The following is a 17,769-nucleotide window of genomic DNA, read 5'->3' on the forward strand; positions in this document are numbered from 1 at the left end:
GGCAGAGAACAGAAAAATGGTGCGTCTGAAATGTCAGATGGATAATAAAGATCTAGATCGAGACATAAATATATTCATATATGTGTTTGGGTCATTATAACTTTTAAAATGACATTTTATTCCTACTGAGGAGTCAGGGAAGCCTGCAGGAGAGGTAACCTGTGAGTTATCCTTCTATTAGGAAAGGACAGTGCTCAGGGCAGTCACAGATTCTGCTGGTCCAGCCTTGTCTCATAAGCAAGTGGAATTCAGAGACTGCTTTCTTCTGGATTTCTGTGTTCTGGTAACAAGAGTCATAGTAGTGGTGATGGCAGTGGCCATAGTCTCCGTAGTAAATGTTCATGGAGCCTTTAACCATCTACTAAGCTCTGTGTTGAGATCTTCAGATATAATCTTCCATTTCACTCTCACTGTAATTTTTTGAGGTAAGTATCATTCCCATTTTACTGAAAAGGACTTGAGGCTCAGAGCAGTTAGGTGACTTGCCTCAGGAACATGCCCAAGGGAACAGTGGAACGGGGACTTGAGCACAGTTCACCCAACTCCATTGCTCCTGTTCCCTCCCGACTACACTCTTCTGCCTCCCTTGGCTTCCCTTCCTAGTTCCAAAAGGGTTCTGGACTCAGGTCCAGTTGGTGAGATGAAACCAGGGTGGCCAATTTATAATATTGGACTGTATGGACTCCAGAAATGGTGTGTGGGCCCTGATTCAAGGACCCACGATACAGAAAAGGGATACAGAGTCTCTGGGCTAGATCTCATATTTCAGTGCATTTAAGAATCACCAGGGGGCTGGGATTGTGGCTCAGTGGCAGAGCGCTTGCCTCGCACATGTGTTCAATCCTCAGCACCACATAAAAAAATAAATGAACACAATAATGATATCGTATCTATGTATAACTAAAAAAAAAAAAAAAGAATCACCAGGGAGTTTATCTGAACACGGAGATTCCTAGGCCCTGTCCTCACTCTGACTCCCAGGCCTAGGTGAGGCTTTGGGATCTGCATTTAAACAAACACCTTACGACCATCCCCAGTGATTCCATTGTGAGTGCTCACACTTGAGCATTGCCTAGACAGGTGTGTGTGTGTGTGTATGTGTGTGTGTGTGTGCGTGTTACATACTTGCATTCATGACTGTGTTACATTCATGACTGTGCCTGCATGCTCTAGTTCAAGGGTTAACTTGGTCCACAGAGGGAGGGTGTGGATGTACACTTCATGTAAAGTACTTGCATGTAGCTTTGTCTAGACTTCATTATCTTTTATAGAATTTACCATTTGAGCCTAACCTTTGCAATTAGGCTGACAATAACCATTATAAAATATCATCTTTCCATGAAAACTTAGGCTCAGTGTATTCAAAACACGTTTTTTGGCATAAAGTTATTTGTCTCCTTTTTCTGGACCTGGGAACAGCAATAGGAAATGTTCAGGCTTTGTCCCAAATATAATTCCTGAGTACTTGGAGGCTGAGAATCCTCCCTGCCCACGGCCTCCTGGGATTCCGATGGCCTGCCTGTCAGCCTGAGGCACTGAGCATCCCCATACTAGAAATGTGGGAAAGGTGGCCTCTGTCCTTGAGAACTTAGGGTCTGCTGAGGGAGACAGAACAAGCCCATGTGAAAGAGTCACGCACACAAATATAACAAAAATAAGCCAGATGCACACTCATGCAGTGGAGAGAATCCAAGCATCGATGTAACTTTGGACTCAAGCTATGACATTAAGTCCAAGAGAAGAGGAAGAAATTTGAATGTAAGGTACTAGGTGAACCATCAGAAAAGCCTTCCTTGAGGAGGTAAGCATTCAGCATTTAATCATTCATTCCCTCATTCACAGGCCTCATTAGACTTATAGAGGACAGATCTTGGTGGGTCGCAGACACTGCTACCTACCTGTGAGCATAGCACACTGTCTATGATGACATCTGTCTTCGTGGGAGCACAACACCAGTTGGGCACAGAGCTCAGAATGCCATGGGGTACCACAGCATGCAAACTTGAGGACATATTCCAGAAGGAAAGTCAAGGAAGTTCTCCTTGAGTAAGTGAAGCTTTTGTCAGACTCCAGAAGGCTGCCTTGCCCCTTACTTATAGCGGGGCCAGGGCACAGGTATACAGGAGGCTCCAGCCTGTACACCTACCTTATCTTCCCATCCTGGCTTGTGTGCCAGTCGATGGACCCATAAGGTCTCAAGTTCAAAGGAAAGGTCTGTGTGAGTGGTGCAAGAACATTCCTTCCAAATTGAGCTACAGTGATGCTAATAAGGTATTTGATGTGATAAGAGAGAGCAAGGTGCTCAGTTTGGCTAAGCCTAAAAGTACTGAAAAAAGCAAAAGAAAAAAATTATTTTGGGAGAAGAGCAATTGTGGTGCTAGGAGCAGGTCCAGGGGTTTAGGATCATCCTGGTAAGCCAGAGCCTTCTAGGAGGAGCTCTTGAAGAATGAGGCTGGGGCCTGATTTCTCTCCTTGTTCTGAGCTGACCAATGAAACCAGGTAATTAATCTGCCACAGTTAGCAGCTAGGGGCACTCTCTATACTACAGACTTGGTCCTTTAACTTGATACATTTTTTTTGTGTTTTTCTTTTTGACTCCAGTATTCCTGAAATTTTTTCTGAATTGGCAACGCATCCTATTGACATTTGTCACTGAATCTTCTCTCTTTTGTTTGTCTTATTTATTTTTTTCATATTTTGTCTCATTGATGACACTCTCACCACTTAGTTCCTCTAAAATTATGAATATGTTAGGCTATAGAAAGAATCTTCCCTGAAGTTTGTAAGCAGATGGTGTACGTGCGTGTGTGTGTGTGTGTGTGTGTGTATGTGTATGTGTGTGTTTATGATAACAGTGCTTACATAATCTCAACAGCCAGGGGCCCTTGGGACTCACACTCAGCGATGGAACAGTTGGCTTAAATTAGGTTTCCATGTGAAATATAGTATCGCTATTTTTTTCCTAGCATTGTGGGAAAGTGTATGGAAAATGATTTGACTGATAGGAAATAAACCTGGACACATAATCAGGATGGAGACCCAAAACCAAGTGGTGTTCTGCACCTGCGCTACTACAAGCAGGCCTCTCCAGGGGAGGGGAGTTAACCCTTTCCGGTCACTGCATGGTACAAGAATGACCTGAAACACCAGTGGCTTTGCAGAGATCCTGATTTGCCATGAATTTCAACAGAAAAGGCTCTAAGGCCATGGAAAGAATATAGCCAGAGGCCTCAAGTAGTAAACATTTGGATGACTTTGAGGAATGATTGTAACTTTTTAGAATCTCACATATATCTGTAGGGAGAAGGGATTGAATTTTCAACTCAAAAGAGTTAACAATGTTATGATCCCAAGTGACTTTGCACTGTAGGGCAGGGCCTGTCAAAAGCAATTCAGCCTAAAGGAAAAATTGAACAGTAGCACCAATGACAGTCAGTGTCTATCAGCAAAATAACTTCTTTTTAACCTAATGGAGTCAGAGTTTCACAAAAGTGACTTTTAACCAGGTGAGAAGACGAGGCATGGAGACCGTGAGTAAGGGATAGCTCATAGCTGTAGAAGGGTCAGCCCTGGGAATCCTAGAGGGCTCCTGGGGAGACCTGGATGGGGCTTCTCCTAGAGGTCTGAGTCCAGATCTGATCTGCTGTTGCCTGAGGGCCAGTGTGACCCAGAGCAGGTGGGGAACAGAGGGGCATGTTAGGAGCACTAGGGGGTCCTAGTTTTGACATCAACAAGAATGGTGACCTCAGAAAGTCACTTCTCCTGTGAGCCATATACTTGATCTGGAAAAATAGGGTTCGACTGCCCTCTATGGTTGCTGCCAGTGCTAAATGCCATTAATTCTTATCTGTTTTTTTCCTCTACTTTTGGACATTATGCCCTTGACCTTGAACAATCTGTAGTCGTCTGGGTCACCATGAAGTCTCTGTTCAGGTCTCACCATCATGCAGGCTGGGGAAAAGAATTGCTCCCTAGGTTTCAGATTATTGCTGATTCAAGTGTACCTAATGAGGCCATGTGAGGTCAAGACCAAGGTTTTAGTCTATTAACAACTGAATTCATTAACCCCAATGTTAGCCAAGGTGGAGAAATTAACTTAGATGGACACTAGTGTCCAAACACCAAAGTATAGGGAGAATACTATAAATAAAATAATCTTAGAGCTAATGCAAATGATTTCAAGAGTGTATATCATAAAGAGGTAAGTAGATGAGAATTATTACTAAATTTTTTAGTCCATACTGTAGTAGTAGGAAAAACAAATTCTATTAGAATACGTTTAATCCCAGAGTTGGAGAACGTTAGTGTGCATGTGTACACATTGGGCATTTATTGGGGTTAATAATATAACTCTGAATCAGGCACCCTGAGTCCACATCGAACCCTTCCCACCTGCTGGATGAGGCCTTTAAGTAGGTCTGAGGATCTGAATAGTCCTTGACTCCTAGGATTGTTGTGAAAGATAATTAACATAAAAAGTGCTCTGTGAATATTTATTCTCTTTATTTTGACATTTGAAGTACTTAATAGATGGTACATATATATAAATTATCCAAAAATAGCTTTCTAAACTTCTTTTCATTTGATAGTATGTATTTTACTACTTGATAAATATCTTTAATCAGTGCTAAGCACATTGATTACATCTAGTCTTGATGTCCATCTAATATATTTCCATCAAAATTATCCTTAAGCCTTATTTTCTTTTAGTGTCATGGAAGTGTATAGAGGGATCTTATAGGAGGCAACTATGCTCAGCACTGTACCACTAGTGCACTTTGAAAGGGGATCTTATCAATTGCCCTTTTCAGTCTCTTTATCTTAAAGATGAAGATGAACACAGAGACATTAATGACTCACCAAGTTTCTGTTTCAAAGCAGTGATGGAGCTTGGTTTTCACTTCAGATCTCTAGGTCAAGTCCTTCCTTTATTAATACTAACTTGATTAGAAAAAAAACAGAAAGTTTTCTTGTGGAAAAAATATGTATCTGGCTTCAGGACACAGTTTCAGTGAATGCCCCTCCTGCATCTTCCAGGTGAGCTCCTGGGTAACATGGCTGATCCTCACAGCAGGCTCCATGGAGGAAAAGCGGGAAGTCTTCTCATATTTGGTGCATGTGGCCAAGTGCTGCTGGAACATGGGCAACTACAATGCTGTCATGGAGTTCTTGGCTGGCCTCAGGTAAGTCAGCAGGAATATGGTAATCTGCACTATTTCCTCTGACTAGCCAAAAGCACTGAATTAATTCCCCAGGCAGCCACACTTACCCAATGAAACCAGTTGGTAGTGATCATTTTAGGGAGTGTACTAACTATTCCCTTCCAGTACCACAAGTCCTGTCCTTCAAAGTTGCTGCAGAATTTGGCCGCTGTAGGCCAGACGTGATCCCACTTCACTGTGTGTGGTCTGATCCCATGTGCTTTGGCCAGGCTAAGTAAAATTACCTGGTTGCATTACCCATTAACTCTATCACTGGTCCCTCTCTTCCCCTTCCTGCCCATAAACCTCACTGTCACCTCTCCCTTCAGCTCTTCTTGAATTGCCCCAGCATTGTAAACTCCTGACTACTACTGACCCTTAATAATAACAATGGCTAATATTGACAATAAGCTTCCAGTAATGTTGGTTCTTTCATAATCATTGAGCACTCACGGGATGTCAAACACTGGACTAGCTAAGCACATTCCACTCTTTATATCTTGTAATTCTCAAAACTGTTCTTTGAGATTGATAGTATTATTGTTCCCTATTATACCGAAAGAGGAAACTAAAGAGAAGGTAAGTCATTCATGGCTGGGGCATCATGCAGGCATCCTGGATTTTAGAGCCCATGATCATGACCACTGAACTATTCTGCTCCTGTGCCTTCTCTATCAAACTAGTAATAAAACCACCATCTCATTGTAAAGTCTCCCACCTTCTTCCCTTTCAGTCTTGGCTATGTTGCATAAAATAACTGCTTGCCCTCCTGTGGGAAGCAGCATGAGTTTGAGGAAGGAGAACATGAGTTGTCCAGTTAGTAACAGGGAATTAACTCCTGCCTGCCCCCCAACTTCCCAAGGAATAGCTGTGTGATCTGGGCAAGTCACTTGACCCCACTGAGCCTCAGTTTCTCTGTCTAAACATGGGGATACATCAAAAGGTAGATGTGCCTGCTATGTAGTAAAACTTCATAAAGAGACAGTGGTGATGTTGTAATAGTCTCCCAAGATTTGCCATCCCTGTGAAGATTCTCACTATAAGTAAATTTTGCCTTATAGCATTACAACATCAAGATCTTTCTTTGATTCTCCAGATCCCTACACAGAGATTCCAGGTTGGGCAAGGAGATGAAAATTCCAAGTGGGAAATCTTTTCTTGTCTTTTGAACTTTCTTACCTAAGAGTAAACTCAAATGATCATCTCATTTGAAATGAAATTTACAATAGCCATACAGTTGGACCTGGCATGGCTCAAAAGAAGGAAAAAACAGAACACATATTTGAATAAGAGATGGCTATTTCCAGATGATTCTGGTTCTTTTTGTGAAAAGTTTTCTTTGAAGAACCTGTATTATGCACGCATATATCCCAGTGACTCAGGAGGCTAGGCAGTAGGATTGCAAGTTCAAAGCCAGCGACAGCAATTTAGTGAGGCCCTAAGCAGCTTAGCAAGACCCTGTCTCTAAATAAAATTTTAAAAAGGGGGTGCTGGGGATGTGGCTTGGTGATTAAGTATCCCTGGGTTTAGTCCCCAGTACCAAAAAAAAAGGAACCTGTATTACACTTATACTAAGAAAAATAATCGTATTATGATAAAAATAGTTCACTGACAAGCTGGAGCTGGCTATTGGCTGAAGACCACGCCTCCTCTTTCCTCTCCCCTTGGACGTGACTGTGCTCACCAGCATAGTGCGATCTCCCTCCAGAGTGAGCACTGCAGAGTCAAGGCACAAACTGCTATGCCTTTTATGTCCTCGCCTTAGAAGACACACTGTCACTTCCGCCACACTGTACTTGCCACCCAGGATCAGCACTAAGTCACTGTGGGTGGGGACCACCCAAAGCATACTACCAGAAGGCGTGGATTGTTGGAGACCACAGGCTGGGTTTCTCTAAATACAAGAATAGCTTCAGAATGACCCTTGGAGACTTAGAGTGAATTTGACTTTTCAACCCAACTTAGTTTGCATTTGGAATCCAGGAAGGCCTTACAGCCAGGAGATTCTCAGTAGACAAAGAATAACCTCAAACCAGGCTACCCCTCACTGATCCTTGTGCATTTTGTCTTACACCCCAAACCCACTGCCACCTACTCCCATTCTCCTACACTTGGGTTAACACTAAACTGATCTTTATGGACAGATGGGAAATGTGCTGGGTATAATTGGCTCTTTCGTGGAACAATAGATGTAGGAGATGAGTTGCAGAATGTTCTCTTGATGGAATGATGGTGGAGGCAGGGTTCATGTGTACAAAAGGCTTGAGAGTGTTTGGATTCCAAATAATTTAACTGCATCAGCATAACTAGAGGTTTTTCATTTTTTATTTTTTAAGAACTGTATGGGAAGAAGGCACACCCTTGTTTTTAAATGACTGTTATTGTCTATATAAACATTGTACATTTTGCTTCCTCTAAATTCTCAGCTCTTTTAAGGAAACAATTAGAAATTCAGAGATTTATAATCAAAGACATTCACTCAGTTGTGCTGTCAATTTAAAATAATCCAGATGAACAACAATAGGAAAATACTCAAAGAAAATAATATGATGATCCAGATAAATTGTCAAATGTGATGTTTACGACTGATTAAAAAAATGATGCTTATAAAAAGCTTTATATCACTGGGAAACAGGTAACATATGACTAAGACTCTCTGAGACCAAAGCTGTCTATTTAATAATATTCACACTATTTCTACAATGAGACAGATAGAATAAATACTGAAAGGAAATATACGTTGTAGTGTCTGTATTTGATAAAATAATAGGTGATTTTTCTATATTTTTGGTGATCTTTTGTTTCATTTTGTTTAGTTTTTGCAATGAGCATCTAGTACTTTTATAATTAAAAAAAAAGACAAACATTTTTAAAATAGTGCCAATTCTCCGTCTAATTGATTTTTGCTGAAGTTTGTCCTTTACTCCAAGTGTACCCTGACAAATCCATTATTAACACAGTGTGTAATCATTAAATAGAAGAATCACCTCTCATTCATTCATTTTCTCCATTTATTTATGCTTCTACTTCATTTCTTTAAAAAAACAAAAACAAAAACCAACTCACTGTTTTATAAGAACAGTTGTAGGACCGGCTAGACTTAGTGGGGTGAAATCAGAAAACAATTTTATTTTTCCAATTTTTCTGACTTTCAAACCTGCCCAACTGGCTGTCCCTACCCTGACCCTGGTTATACCCTGGGAGATTCTGTGGCTTTTCTAGTCACTCTTGTGGTTAATAAGCAGTCTCTTTCTCCACACTCATGAACAGGTATGATTCTTAGAAATATAAGGTTGTGTTAAAACACACACACATGGGGGCTGGGATTGTGGCTCAGTGGCAGAGTGCTTGCCTCGCATGTATAAGGCATTGGGTTCAATCCTCAGCACCACATAAAAATAAATAAAGATACTGTGTGTTCTTCTACAACTAAATAAATATTTAAAAAAGAAACACACACACACTCACAATAGGTTGCCTAAGATTACCTATAGTGTGATACTATTTATGTATGTTACGTTAAAAATACACAATTTTGTAACTTGCTTAGCAATATATATGTGTATTAGAAAAGTATAAAGAGCTGTAAGGTTGTTAAGGTGGCACAGACTTGTAATCCCAGCAATTTAGGAAGCTGAGGCAGGAGGGTTGCAAGTTCAAGGCCAGCCTCAGCAACTTAGCAAGACCCTGTCCTGAAATAAAAAGTAGAAGAACTAGGAATGTAACTCAGTGGTAAAGTATCCCTGGGTTCAATCCCAGAACAACAACAAAAAAAAGATCCTAATGAATGAAAACACCAGAGACCAGAGTCCCAGTCCCAGTGCTGATCCCTCCTGGAGGAAGAGAGAGATGTGTGATCATGGAAGAGTCTGCTGGGGCCTCAGCCTTATGGTTGATGTTGGTTTTAAACCCAGAGGAGGTTGTATGAGTATTTGTCACATACTTCTCTGTCTTTTGGATGTCTCATATATCACATGATGATTTTTTAAAATCCAGTTTGATAGAAATTAAAGTTGCAACTTCTCATACATTTAAAGTTTCTTTCCTTCCCCACATTTCACAGCCCATCCACTCTCAGAAACTTGCAGTAAGTAGGTGACAAGATATGGTTCATATTTTTCCTTCCTCTTCCTTCATCTCAGAGTCCCTACAGAATCAAAGGAGGGGAGAGAACAGAAGAGGGAGAGAGAAAGGGAGAGGAGGGGTAAAAGGTCCTACTGGAATGGAGCAGTTTGGGTTTGTCCTTGCTGCCCTCACAGAGACCCAAATGGGTGAGTTTAGAGTTTCCTCCTATTTAGTCCTCTAACCCCCGACCTTGTCCTGTAGGGACCCCCCCACTATTCCTTCACCTGGAAAAATTCTGTACACCTTCTGGGCAACCACTCGGCTAGTCCCCACTCTCCAGGGTCTATCTCTGGAGGTCCCACCTGCTGGACTCCTTCTGCTGGGGTCATCTCACATGGCAGGAAAGTCTTTCAAGACAGCTCAGGGCCAACCTTTCCGTACAATGTCCACTCTGGACTCACAGGAGACACCCATTATTTTGCCCTCCCAAGTCTGCGAATGTAGGACATCACTGGACCCTCCTCTCTCCCTTTGCTGTCAGCAGCTCCAGCCAGCCTCTCATCTTGAGGCAAAAGTCACACACAGGTCCATGTGATGAACAGACTTCCCGGGACACAGGTCTACATGTCCATGGTGTTCACTTGAAGTCCCCGACTCTTGGGGTCATTTTCCTCCTTCTCACGTGAGCCATCCCATAACCCTCTCCAAATAAGTATTCCCTGTCTGCTCAGATCCAGTTTCTTTGTGTGGGCCGAAGGAGGATGAGACCATTGAGGACACAGCAGTGTGGGCACTCCCTTGTGACCACCTGACACTTCTGTTTAGAAAGCGGGCTGCAAGGTCACCTGCGGATCTCATCCGCAATTTCAAATATAGAAAAAAATTCATTAAAATCTTTTTAAGGCAAAAAAATGCTGTAAGACGGGAGTCCCACCCCATCTCCCCCTCCCCTGCCAAATGGCAGGTGGCTTAATGTCAAACTCAATTCAGTAAAAAGCAATTCTCCAAAGAGACCCAAAACATTAGGTTTCATATATACCATCAAGGGACTCAGATCAAGAGGAACAGGTGGGGCAGGTTTTCTGTGGGCATTCTCCACAAATATCTGTACAAACTATGTATAACCCACTATGTTTCCCTTTTGGCAGTAGCCATCAGAAAAGCTCAAACTTATATCCAGGGCCCAGCTTCCATAATTAACTCACACCGTAAACCTGTCCTTGTTTGCATCTGTCCTATTTCATTTTGAGTTTCAATTTACAAAAGTAATAGTCATACCATTTCAGGAAGTAGGTGGAGATAGGAATCCTCAATAAATGTTAACAAGTAAAGAACACGAAGAAGGTGACAAGAATGGATTTGTATGGAATTTAGGATATCTGCCATAAGCCCCATTATTTCTCCTTCAGTCTAAATAATGTCATTTATTTGTAATAGGTCAAGAAAAGTTTTAAAGATGTGGCAATTCATGGACCAGTCTGACATCGAGACCATGAGGAGCCTGAAGGATGCCATGGCTCAGCACGAGTCCTCCTCCGAGTACAGAAAGGTGGTAACCCGCGCGCTGCACATCCCTGGCTGCAAGGTGGTTCCATTCTGTGGGGTGTTTCTGAAGGAGCTCTGTGAAGTACTTGATGGAGCCTCTGGCCTCATGAAGCTTTGCCCGCGGTACAATTCCCAAGAGGAGACTTTAGAGGTGAGGCCTTTCAGAGCCAGTGTGCTCTTTGGAGCCATTATCGCTGCTTGTCCCATCAGCCCTGTTGGTACCCACTATCACATGGAGACATCACATTGAGTGCACAGTAGTCCTTGTTATGTTGTTTCTGGGTAGCAGGTAGGTTCTAGGAAGTGCTGGAGAAAAGAATGCCAACCGGCACTGTTTGGGGCTCCTTATTGTTGGCTAGGTTTCATGTGACACTGTTTTAGTACCAGTGGAAGAGGGTGTTATTTCTGGCTTTTATTTTAAAGGCAGCAGGTTTTTCTTATTGGGTGGGAATGCCTAGAGTCAGGGGATAAAGAAGATCAAGGGAAAGTGTTACCTTCTCCAAACCAGTGGGAGAAAAAAATGGGGCAAGTCAACACTGTCTTCTCTCCATGCTTCGTGGGAAGATGCTCAGAAAGCTGGTGTCTCATCCAAAGATGCGCTCCAGGGTTCAGTCCCTGCTGCCCACGCTTCTCCCAGGCCCACTGTTTCCTGTTCCTGTAGTGGAGAGGATAGTGTGAGCCTGGACCCAGGGTGTTGGGCATTGGAAAAGAGGGCATTGAACAACTGGAAAAATAAGATAAGAAAATCTCCCTCTGGGGTGTTTAAAATGAAAGAAGGGACTAAAAAGATTTTTTTTTAAAGAACTTTACAGAGATTTTGAGAATCTCATATCTGGAAGTCCCAAATCCAAATCCAGGGTGATTCTCACCATTGTACCAGTATTCACCACCTATAATCCACACCCAGCCTAGTAAGAGTGGAAAGACAGCTAAAAACCTCATACTGGCATCATCTGGTACCAGAAAGACTTGAGACCCCTCCACCATCCCCAGCTATCCCAGCAGGTACAGGCAATGCCACTGACTGATAGCTCTCAGGTTTATCACCTGTGATACAAGTGCAAGAAATAAAGAAGGCTGCAAGTGAGCCAAGCAACACCCACACCAGCCCCTCCTGTCCTAGGAAGAGGGAAACTCACATCTCTGGGCCTAGCTGCAGCTCTCACCTCTGATGAGTGAAGCTTTCTCATCAGAAAACAGATATTAAGAGCTTTTTTTTTTTTTAACATATTTATTTATTTAGTTAGTTATTGGCAGACACAACATCTTTGTTGGTATGTGGTGCTGAGGATTGAACCCGGACCGCACGCATGCCAGACGAGCGTGCTACCGCTTGAGCCACATCCCCAGCCCGATATTAAGAGCTTTAAAACTGGGGCTGAGGATGTGGCTCAAGCAGTAGCGCGCTCGCCTGGCATGCGTGCGGCCTGGGTTCAATCCTCAGCACCACGTACAAACAAAGATGTTGTGTCCGCCGAAAACCAAAAACATAAATATTAAAAATTCTCTCTCTAAAATATATATATATCTTTTTTATATAAAATATATATATCTCTTTTTTATATAAAATATATATATTTTTATATAATATATATATCTTTTTTATAATATATATATATATATATTATTAAAAAAAGAGCTTTAAAACCACCCAGGGAACCAGATGCTGTGCACACCTGAAATCCTATCGGCTCGGGAGGCTGAGACAGGAGGATCGTGAGTTCAAAGCCTGCCTCAGCAAAAACGAGGCACTAAGCAACTCAGTGAGATCCTGTCTCTAAATAAAATAGAAAATAGGACTGAGGATGTGGCTCTGTGATCAGTGCCACTGAGTCCTGAGTTCAATCCCCAGTACCAAAGAAAGGGGGAAAAAAAAGCACCCAGGGGTCACTGTCCCACCAGTGGATGTATGAATAATAAAGTTAAAAGGCACCATTTCTTAATGTTTTCCTTGGACCCCCTTCATTTCATCTGGTTTTGTAGCATGGTATGCTTTCATCATGGTGTTCCTCGATGCTGCGTACAAGGGTATTTTATCCCTAACTCTGCCCTTCCTCTGTAAAGTGGCTAACCTTCTCCCTAGGGAGCTCTGAAATAATATTGCTTTTTGTGTTTTAAATCCGAATGGAGTGTTGACTCCTGCAGGGACTAAAGTTGTCTCAGTGGAAACAAATTTGAGTTTTGATATTTCACGTGGTGAAATAAAAAAATGTTTTTCCTGGAGGTTCTTGTTTTCTTTCCAATAAAATAGGCACAAATGCTGTTATTTATTGCTATTATGATTTCCTTTCCCTAGCCAAGTAGGTTATTCGGACGTATTATATTAAGTTGCAATAGAAAACTCTCCATATATTTTTTCCGTAGTTCGTAGCAGATTACATTGGACAAGATAATTTCTTGCAACGAGTGGGACAAAATGGCTTAAAGAATTCGGAGAAGGAGTCCACCGTGAACAGTATCTTTCAGATCATCAGAAGCTGCAGTCGAAGTCTGGAGACAGAGGAGGAGGACAGTGCCAGTGAAGGGGACAGCTCTAGGAAAAACTCCCTGAAGGAGAAAACCCGATGGCAGTAAGTTTTTCATATGACAAAGGGGGGACTGAGCATTTCTTCAGTTTATTTTTAACTGATACATAAAAACATAAGTATTAATAGGGTACCTGTTACTCCTTTCAAAAAAAAAAAAAAACTAGGGCTATCCTGCCATTTTTTTAAATTCAGCAAATTAAATTTCAGAAGTAAAAACATGATCTTTTATTCATTTCACAGTTTCCGTAGCAGTGGTTTTTAATCCTTGGACAGGGTGCTGGGATGGATATCTTTAATTTAAAAAATACTTTGGTAGGCTGGGGTGATACCCCAAAACCAGTACTTTTAGCAGCTCTGCCCAACCTCTGGATGATTCCAAGTCAGGAGTTCAAGATTCCCTGAAGTTGAGAAACACTGCTCCACGAGGTGTTTTAAAGTTAGCCCTACTCATTCAAGGGATTTGATGCTTCGTAATTGTTCTTACTGTTTATCAGTGGACACTACAGCCCAGCCAGACCTGCTTACCCACAGCCAAAAGAAACACAGAAATCAGTGGGTTGGGCATCCCTTGCCTTTCTTCAAAGTCTTTTACTCATGGTTAAGCCTAACCTCAATGGCAAAGGCTGGCTTGGGGAAGAACCCTGTCAAGCTACACAAAATCATTAGGTCTACTAACTTTGATATCTTTGCCATCAAAGGCTTTGTTTGTGATCAATACTCATGACCCTGCCATCATCCTGGAGTCTACATACATGTGTATGTGGGTTTGTAAGCCATTGCTCTGTGTGTGTGTGTGTGTGTGCGTGTGTGTGGTTTGCATGTACTTTCACTGGGAATGACAGATCGTGTTTTTAGAAAGTAATTTCTTTGGAGTTGTGCTAGATTCTTAAAATTGATTGTCAATACAAAAATGAACATCTTGTGTCTGAAGTTCTGATGCTATTATGTTTTAAGGAGATAAATCTAATTTCCAGATTTCTAAGGCCTTTAGGCTTTCTTCCAGACCTCCCTCCTTAGCTTGTTCCCTCAGAGGGACTAGTGCTCCAAGATTAACTGTTACTGCCCTAGTGTTTAAATAGCTTGCAGATCTCATATACCATTTTTGTTATTGTTTGAATTTATCTCAGCTCAGAAAACATTTGAATGTCCTCTCAGTGACAAGTTGCTGACATTAGTGGCAATCTATGCATAGAAAGAAGACCATCTGCAGAGCAGCACATCTGCACAGGAAGCATCTCATCACCATTTAAGTCCTTAGTCTATGCCTATAATATCTGCCCATCTCTCTATATAGGTATCTATGTGACCATCCAGCTGCTTCCACAAAAGATTTTTAGGCATTTGTAAGAATAAATATGAATATTTGATTTTAAAGGGAAGTAAAATAATGATAAGAAAAATAAAATATACAAAAATGTACATTATATTGTCTGTACAGTGACTGAATTTTGTTTCAAGATTCTTAGTGGCCAAAGGAAAAAGGGAATCCTGATTCATTACAAAGTTCACAAGTATTTGTAAGAAAAATCAAACAGTTGCTTGGAAGAAGCATGCCTTCTTCTCATGGTAAGATCTGACTAAATTCCATCCTCAGGTCCTACTCTTAAGAATACATCATCCCTGCCAGGCACGGTGTTACACGCCTGTAATCCCAGCAGCTCAGAAGGCTGAGACAGGAGGATCATGAGTTCAAAGCCAGCCTCAGCAACAGCAAGGGACTAAGCAACTCAATGAGACCCTATCTCTAAATAAAATACAAAATAGAGGTGGGGATGTCGCTCAGTGGCTGAGCGCCCCTGAGTTTGATCCCCAATACCCACCTCCAAAAAAAAAAAAAAAAGAATACATCATCTCTGGCTAGATTAAATAATGAATTTCATATGATATCCTTTTATAGAAGCCTTCATATAGGATGGGGTGTTATGTAAAGATATCAGCTTCCTAAAATATTTTCAGGAATGCCCCTTTGATTGAGTCCCAGAGACCTAGACTCAGCTTTCTTTTTACCCTCCTTTTCTGTACCCTGGGCTTCCTTCAAGTGATAAATTTCTTCTATGATTCTATCACTCTCATTAATCTTTTTATTTTCAATTTTCTGCTTATTCCCTTGTCCTAATCCTTTTCTCATCTACATCCCAAGAACATTCTCTTCCACTGCCCATTTTCCAGACCCTGTTGTAAGCACTCTTAGAAGGGTGAAAAAAAATGCAAATATTTATTTTACGAAACCTATAAAGTCACGTTCAAATCCTCATTTTGAGACCTTTATACCTAAGTACCGATAATTGTTTCCTTATCCCAAAAGACTACCTCTCTGAAAGGAACTTCTGGTCACACACAAGAGGAGGAGGGGGTGTTCAATGGAATTCCCTGAAGTCAGATCAGCAAGCACTATTTCTATGACCACCTGCCTCTGCCTGGGAATCCATTCTTGATTCATAGCCCTACATTAGAATGTCCAGTGCAGGACAGTATGTGGCAAGCAGATCTCAAAAAGCCAGAAGAACTCTGCTTCATTGATTTGACTGAAATGAAGACAGAGATAATCTCCAGCCCCTGTTCATGTGGCAGCCACCAGCTCTGTGAAAATTATTTTGAAGAAAGAAAGGATAAGCATAGCATGGCCCTGTAGCTCATGCAGGCTGCAGGAAGGGGTGGGGTATGATTCCTCCCAGACTCTGAGCTACCAGAGTCCTGCCAGAAAACCTGCTGCAAGTCCTCCCAGAAAACCCAGAAAAGTGATCATAGAAAGTTCAAGATCTCAACAGTAATAGAGTTCAGAGAGTCTCATTGTGTCAATGGAATTTTAAGGTAAGCTTGGCTAAACTCTACAGATGAAGAAGTTGTGCTCAGAAAGCTGAAGTCCCTTGCCTACGTAACAAATAGCAGACGTGGTCCACAAGTCTGACCATGTGCTCAATCACAGGGCAGGACCCTTTGTCCCACAGTAATTAAGGCATTTCTTTGAACAGAAGAGGTGCTACCCTTCAACTTCTTTTCATACCTAGTTTCATATGTGGGTCAGGAACTCCTGAATTCTAAAGGCATCCCAGTTATATTTCTGTGGCTGCAAAGCTCACTTCTAGTAACATTTTTTTTTAATCTACCAGCACAAAGAGTAAATTAGCTATGTCTCTGTATGTGTAAGTCATGGAGACAGATGGGTAGTAGGTAAGCCCATTGGGAAACATGGAAATTAAAAATATAAAAGTGTGGAGAGAGGGTGTTGGGTCAGATAGGTGCTGCAAGTTCTCATTCTCACAATTTTCAGCACTGCTGACCCTCAAGAAGGACTCATACGTTTGGAGAAATGGGATGTAAGAGGAGAATAAATTCAGACAAACCCTTTGAATGAAGGCCGCTGGAACTGGTCAAGGGTTCAAAGCTTGCAGTCACATTGCCTGGGACTGTCTCGACTGAGTCTTACTGTTTGTGTCACGTGGTTGGGTCAACTTAACCTTACTCAGCCTCTCTTTTGTCATCCCTAAAATGGAGATTATAATACTACTTGAGAGGGTTGACATGAGGATTATGTGAGACAGTGCATGTAAATCCAGCAAAGTGAACGGCATCATAAGTGCCATATAAACAGTGGCTGTTGTGATTAGTCTGTCATCTCGTCCTCCAAATGCCAAGCTGAAGCTTTGGGGGTGCAAACATGTGGCCATATTGCAGGAGCACTCCTTAGTGACACTCCTCTCCCTTCCTGGAGATAGCTGTGTTCTGCATCCTCTTACTCCAAAACCTCTTAGAGACTTGCTTGAAAGATAATCTGACCTCATAGTGATGGAAAATAAGAAAGCTAAGCATAGGAAAGTTGGGTATCTGAGAAAATAGTTACCAGGATTAACCATACACACACAGGCATACACATCGATGCCCAAAACTAAGACAATGATAGCAAGCTAATCATTTATTCTCCAAAAGAGATGGAGTAGAACTTTGCAAGCAACCAGATCCCAACTTTGCAACCACCCACCACACAACATCCTTTGTTTACAGCTGACTGCTTCAGCCCAGGCTGGACCTTAATATGATCTCCCTCCTGAGCTTTGCTGGGGACACATGGGACCCTCTGTTTCTCTCTCTTCCTGTCTCTTTGGCCAATACCTGAGCACAATCTGTTTCTGTGACTTATGATAAAAAGAGTCATTTTCCTGCTGAGTAACAGTATAGGTTAATTTATCTTTTGAATCACAATTTTAAACCTGAACATCATTTTCAAGAGAAGTTGTTTGTGTGCAAGTGCTTTTGTTCTATAATATTGACTTTGTAGCTACAATCCAGGCAATAATAATATTAGCAATCTTCATTGTGCTAATATTTATTGAGATCCTAGTTTTCAGCAAACTCTGGCCTAAACACTTTACATATATTAACTTATTTTATCTTCATAACATTTTTATTTTACTCAGGATCTCACAACTGGC

At 41.7% G+C, this 17,769-nt stretch overlaps 1 protein-coding gene across 5 annotated transcripts in view; it reads left to right on the forward strand.

Annotated features, from left to right (window-relative positions):
- The window catches only part of Plce1 (phospholipase C epsilon 1), a 363,943-nt gene that overhangs the window by 278,128 nt on the left and 68,046 nt on the right, over window positions 1-17,769 (forward strand). For all 5 annotated transcript variants that reach the window (XM_058581097.1, XM_046450435.2, XM_046450436.2 and 2 more), the window contains 3 exons: window positions 5,038-5,183; window positions 10,704-10,962; window positions 13,176-13,381. In XM_058581097.1, coding sequence (XP_058437080.1) covers window positions 5,038-5,183; window positions 10,704-10,962; window positions 13,176-13,381 — 611 coding nt within the window. The remainder of the gene's footprint in view (window positions 1-5,037; window positions 5,184-10,703; window positions 10,963-13,175; window positions 13,382-17,769) is intronic.

The sequence above is a fragment of the Marmota monax genome, unplaced genomic scaffold (genome assembly GCF_021218885.2).
Source record: "Marmota monax isolate L192 unplaced genomic scaffold, Marmota_monax_Labrador192_F-V1.1 WCK01_AAM20220418_F8-fsc00004, whole genome shotgun sequence".
Taxonomy (NCBI): domain Eukaryota; kingdom Metazoa; phylum Chordata; class Mammalia; order Rodentia; family Sciuridae; genus Marmota; species Marmota monax.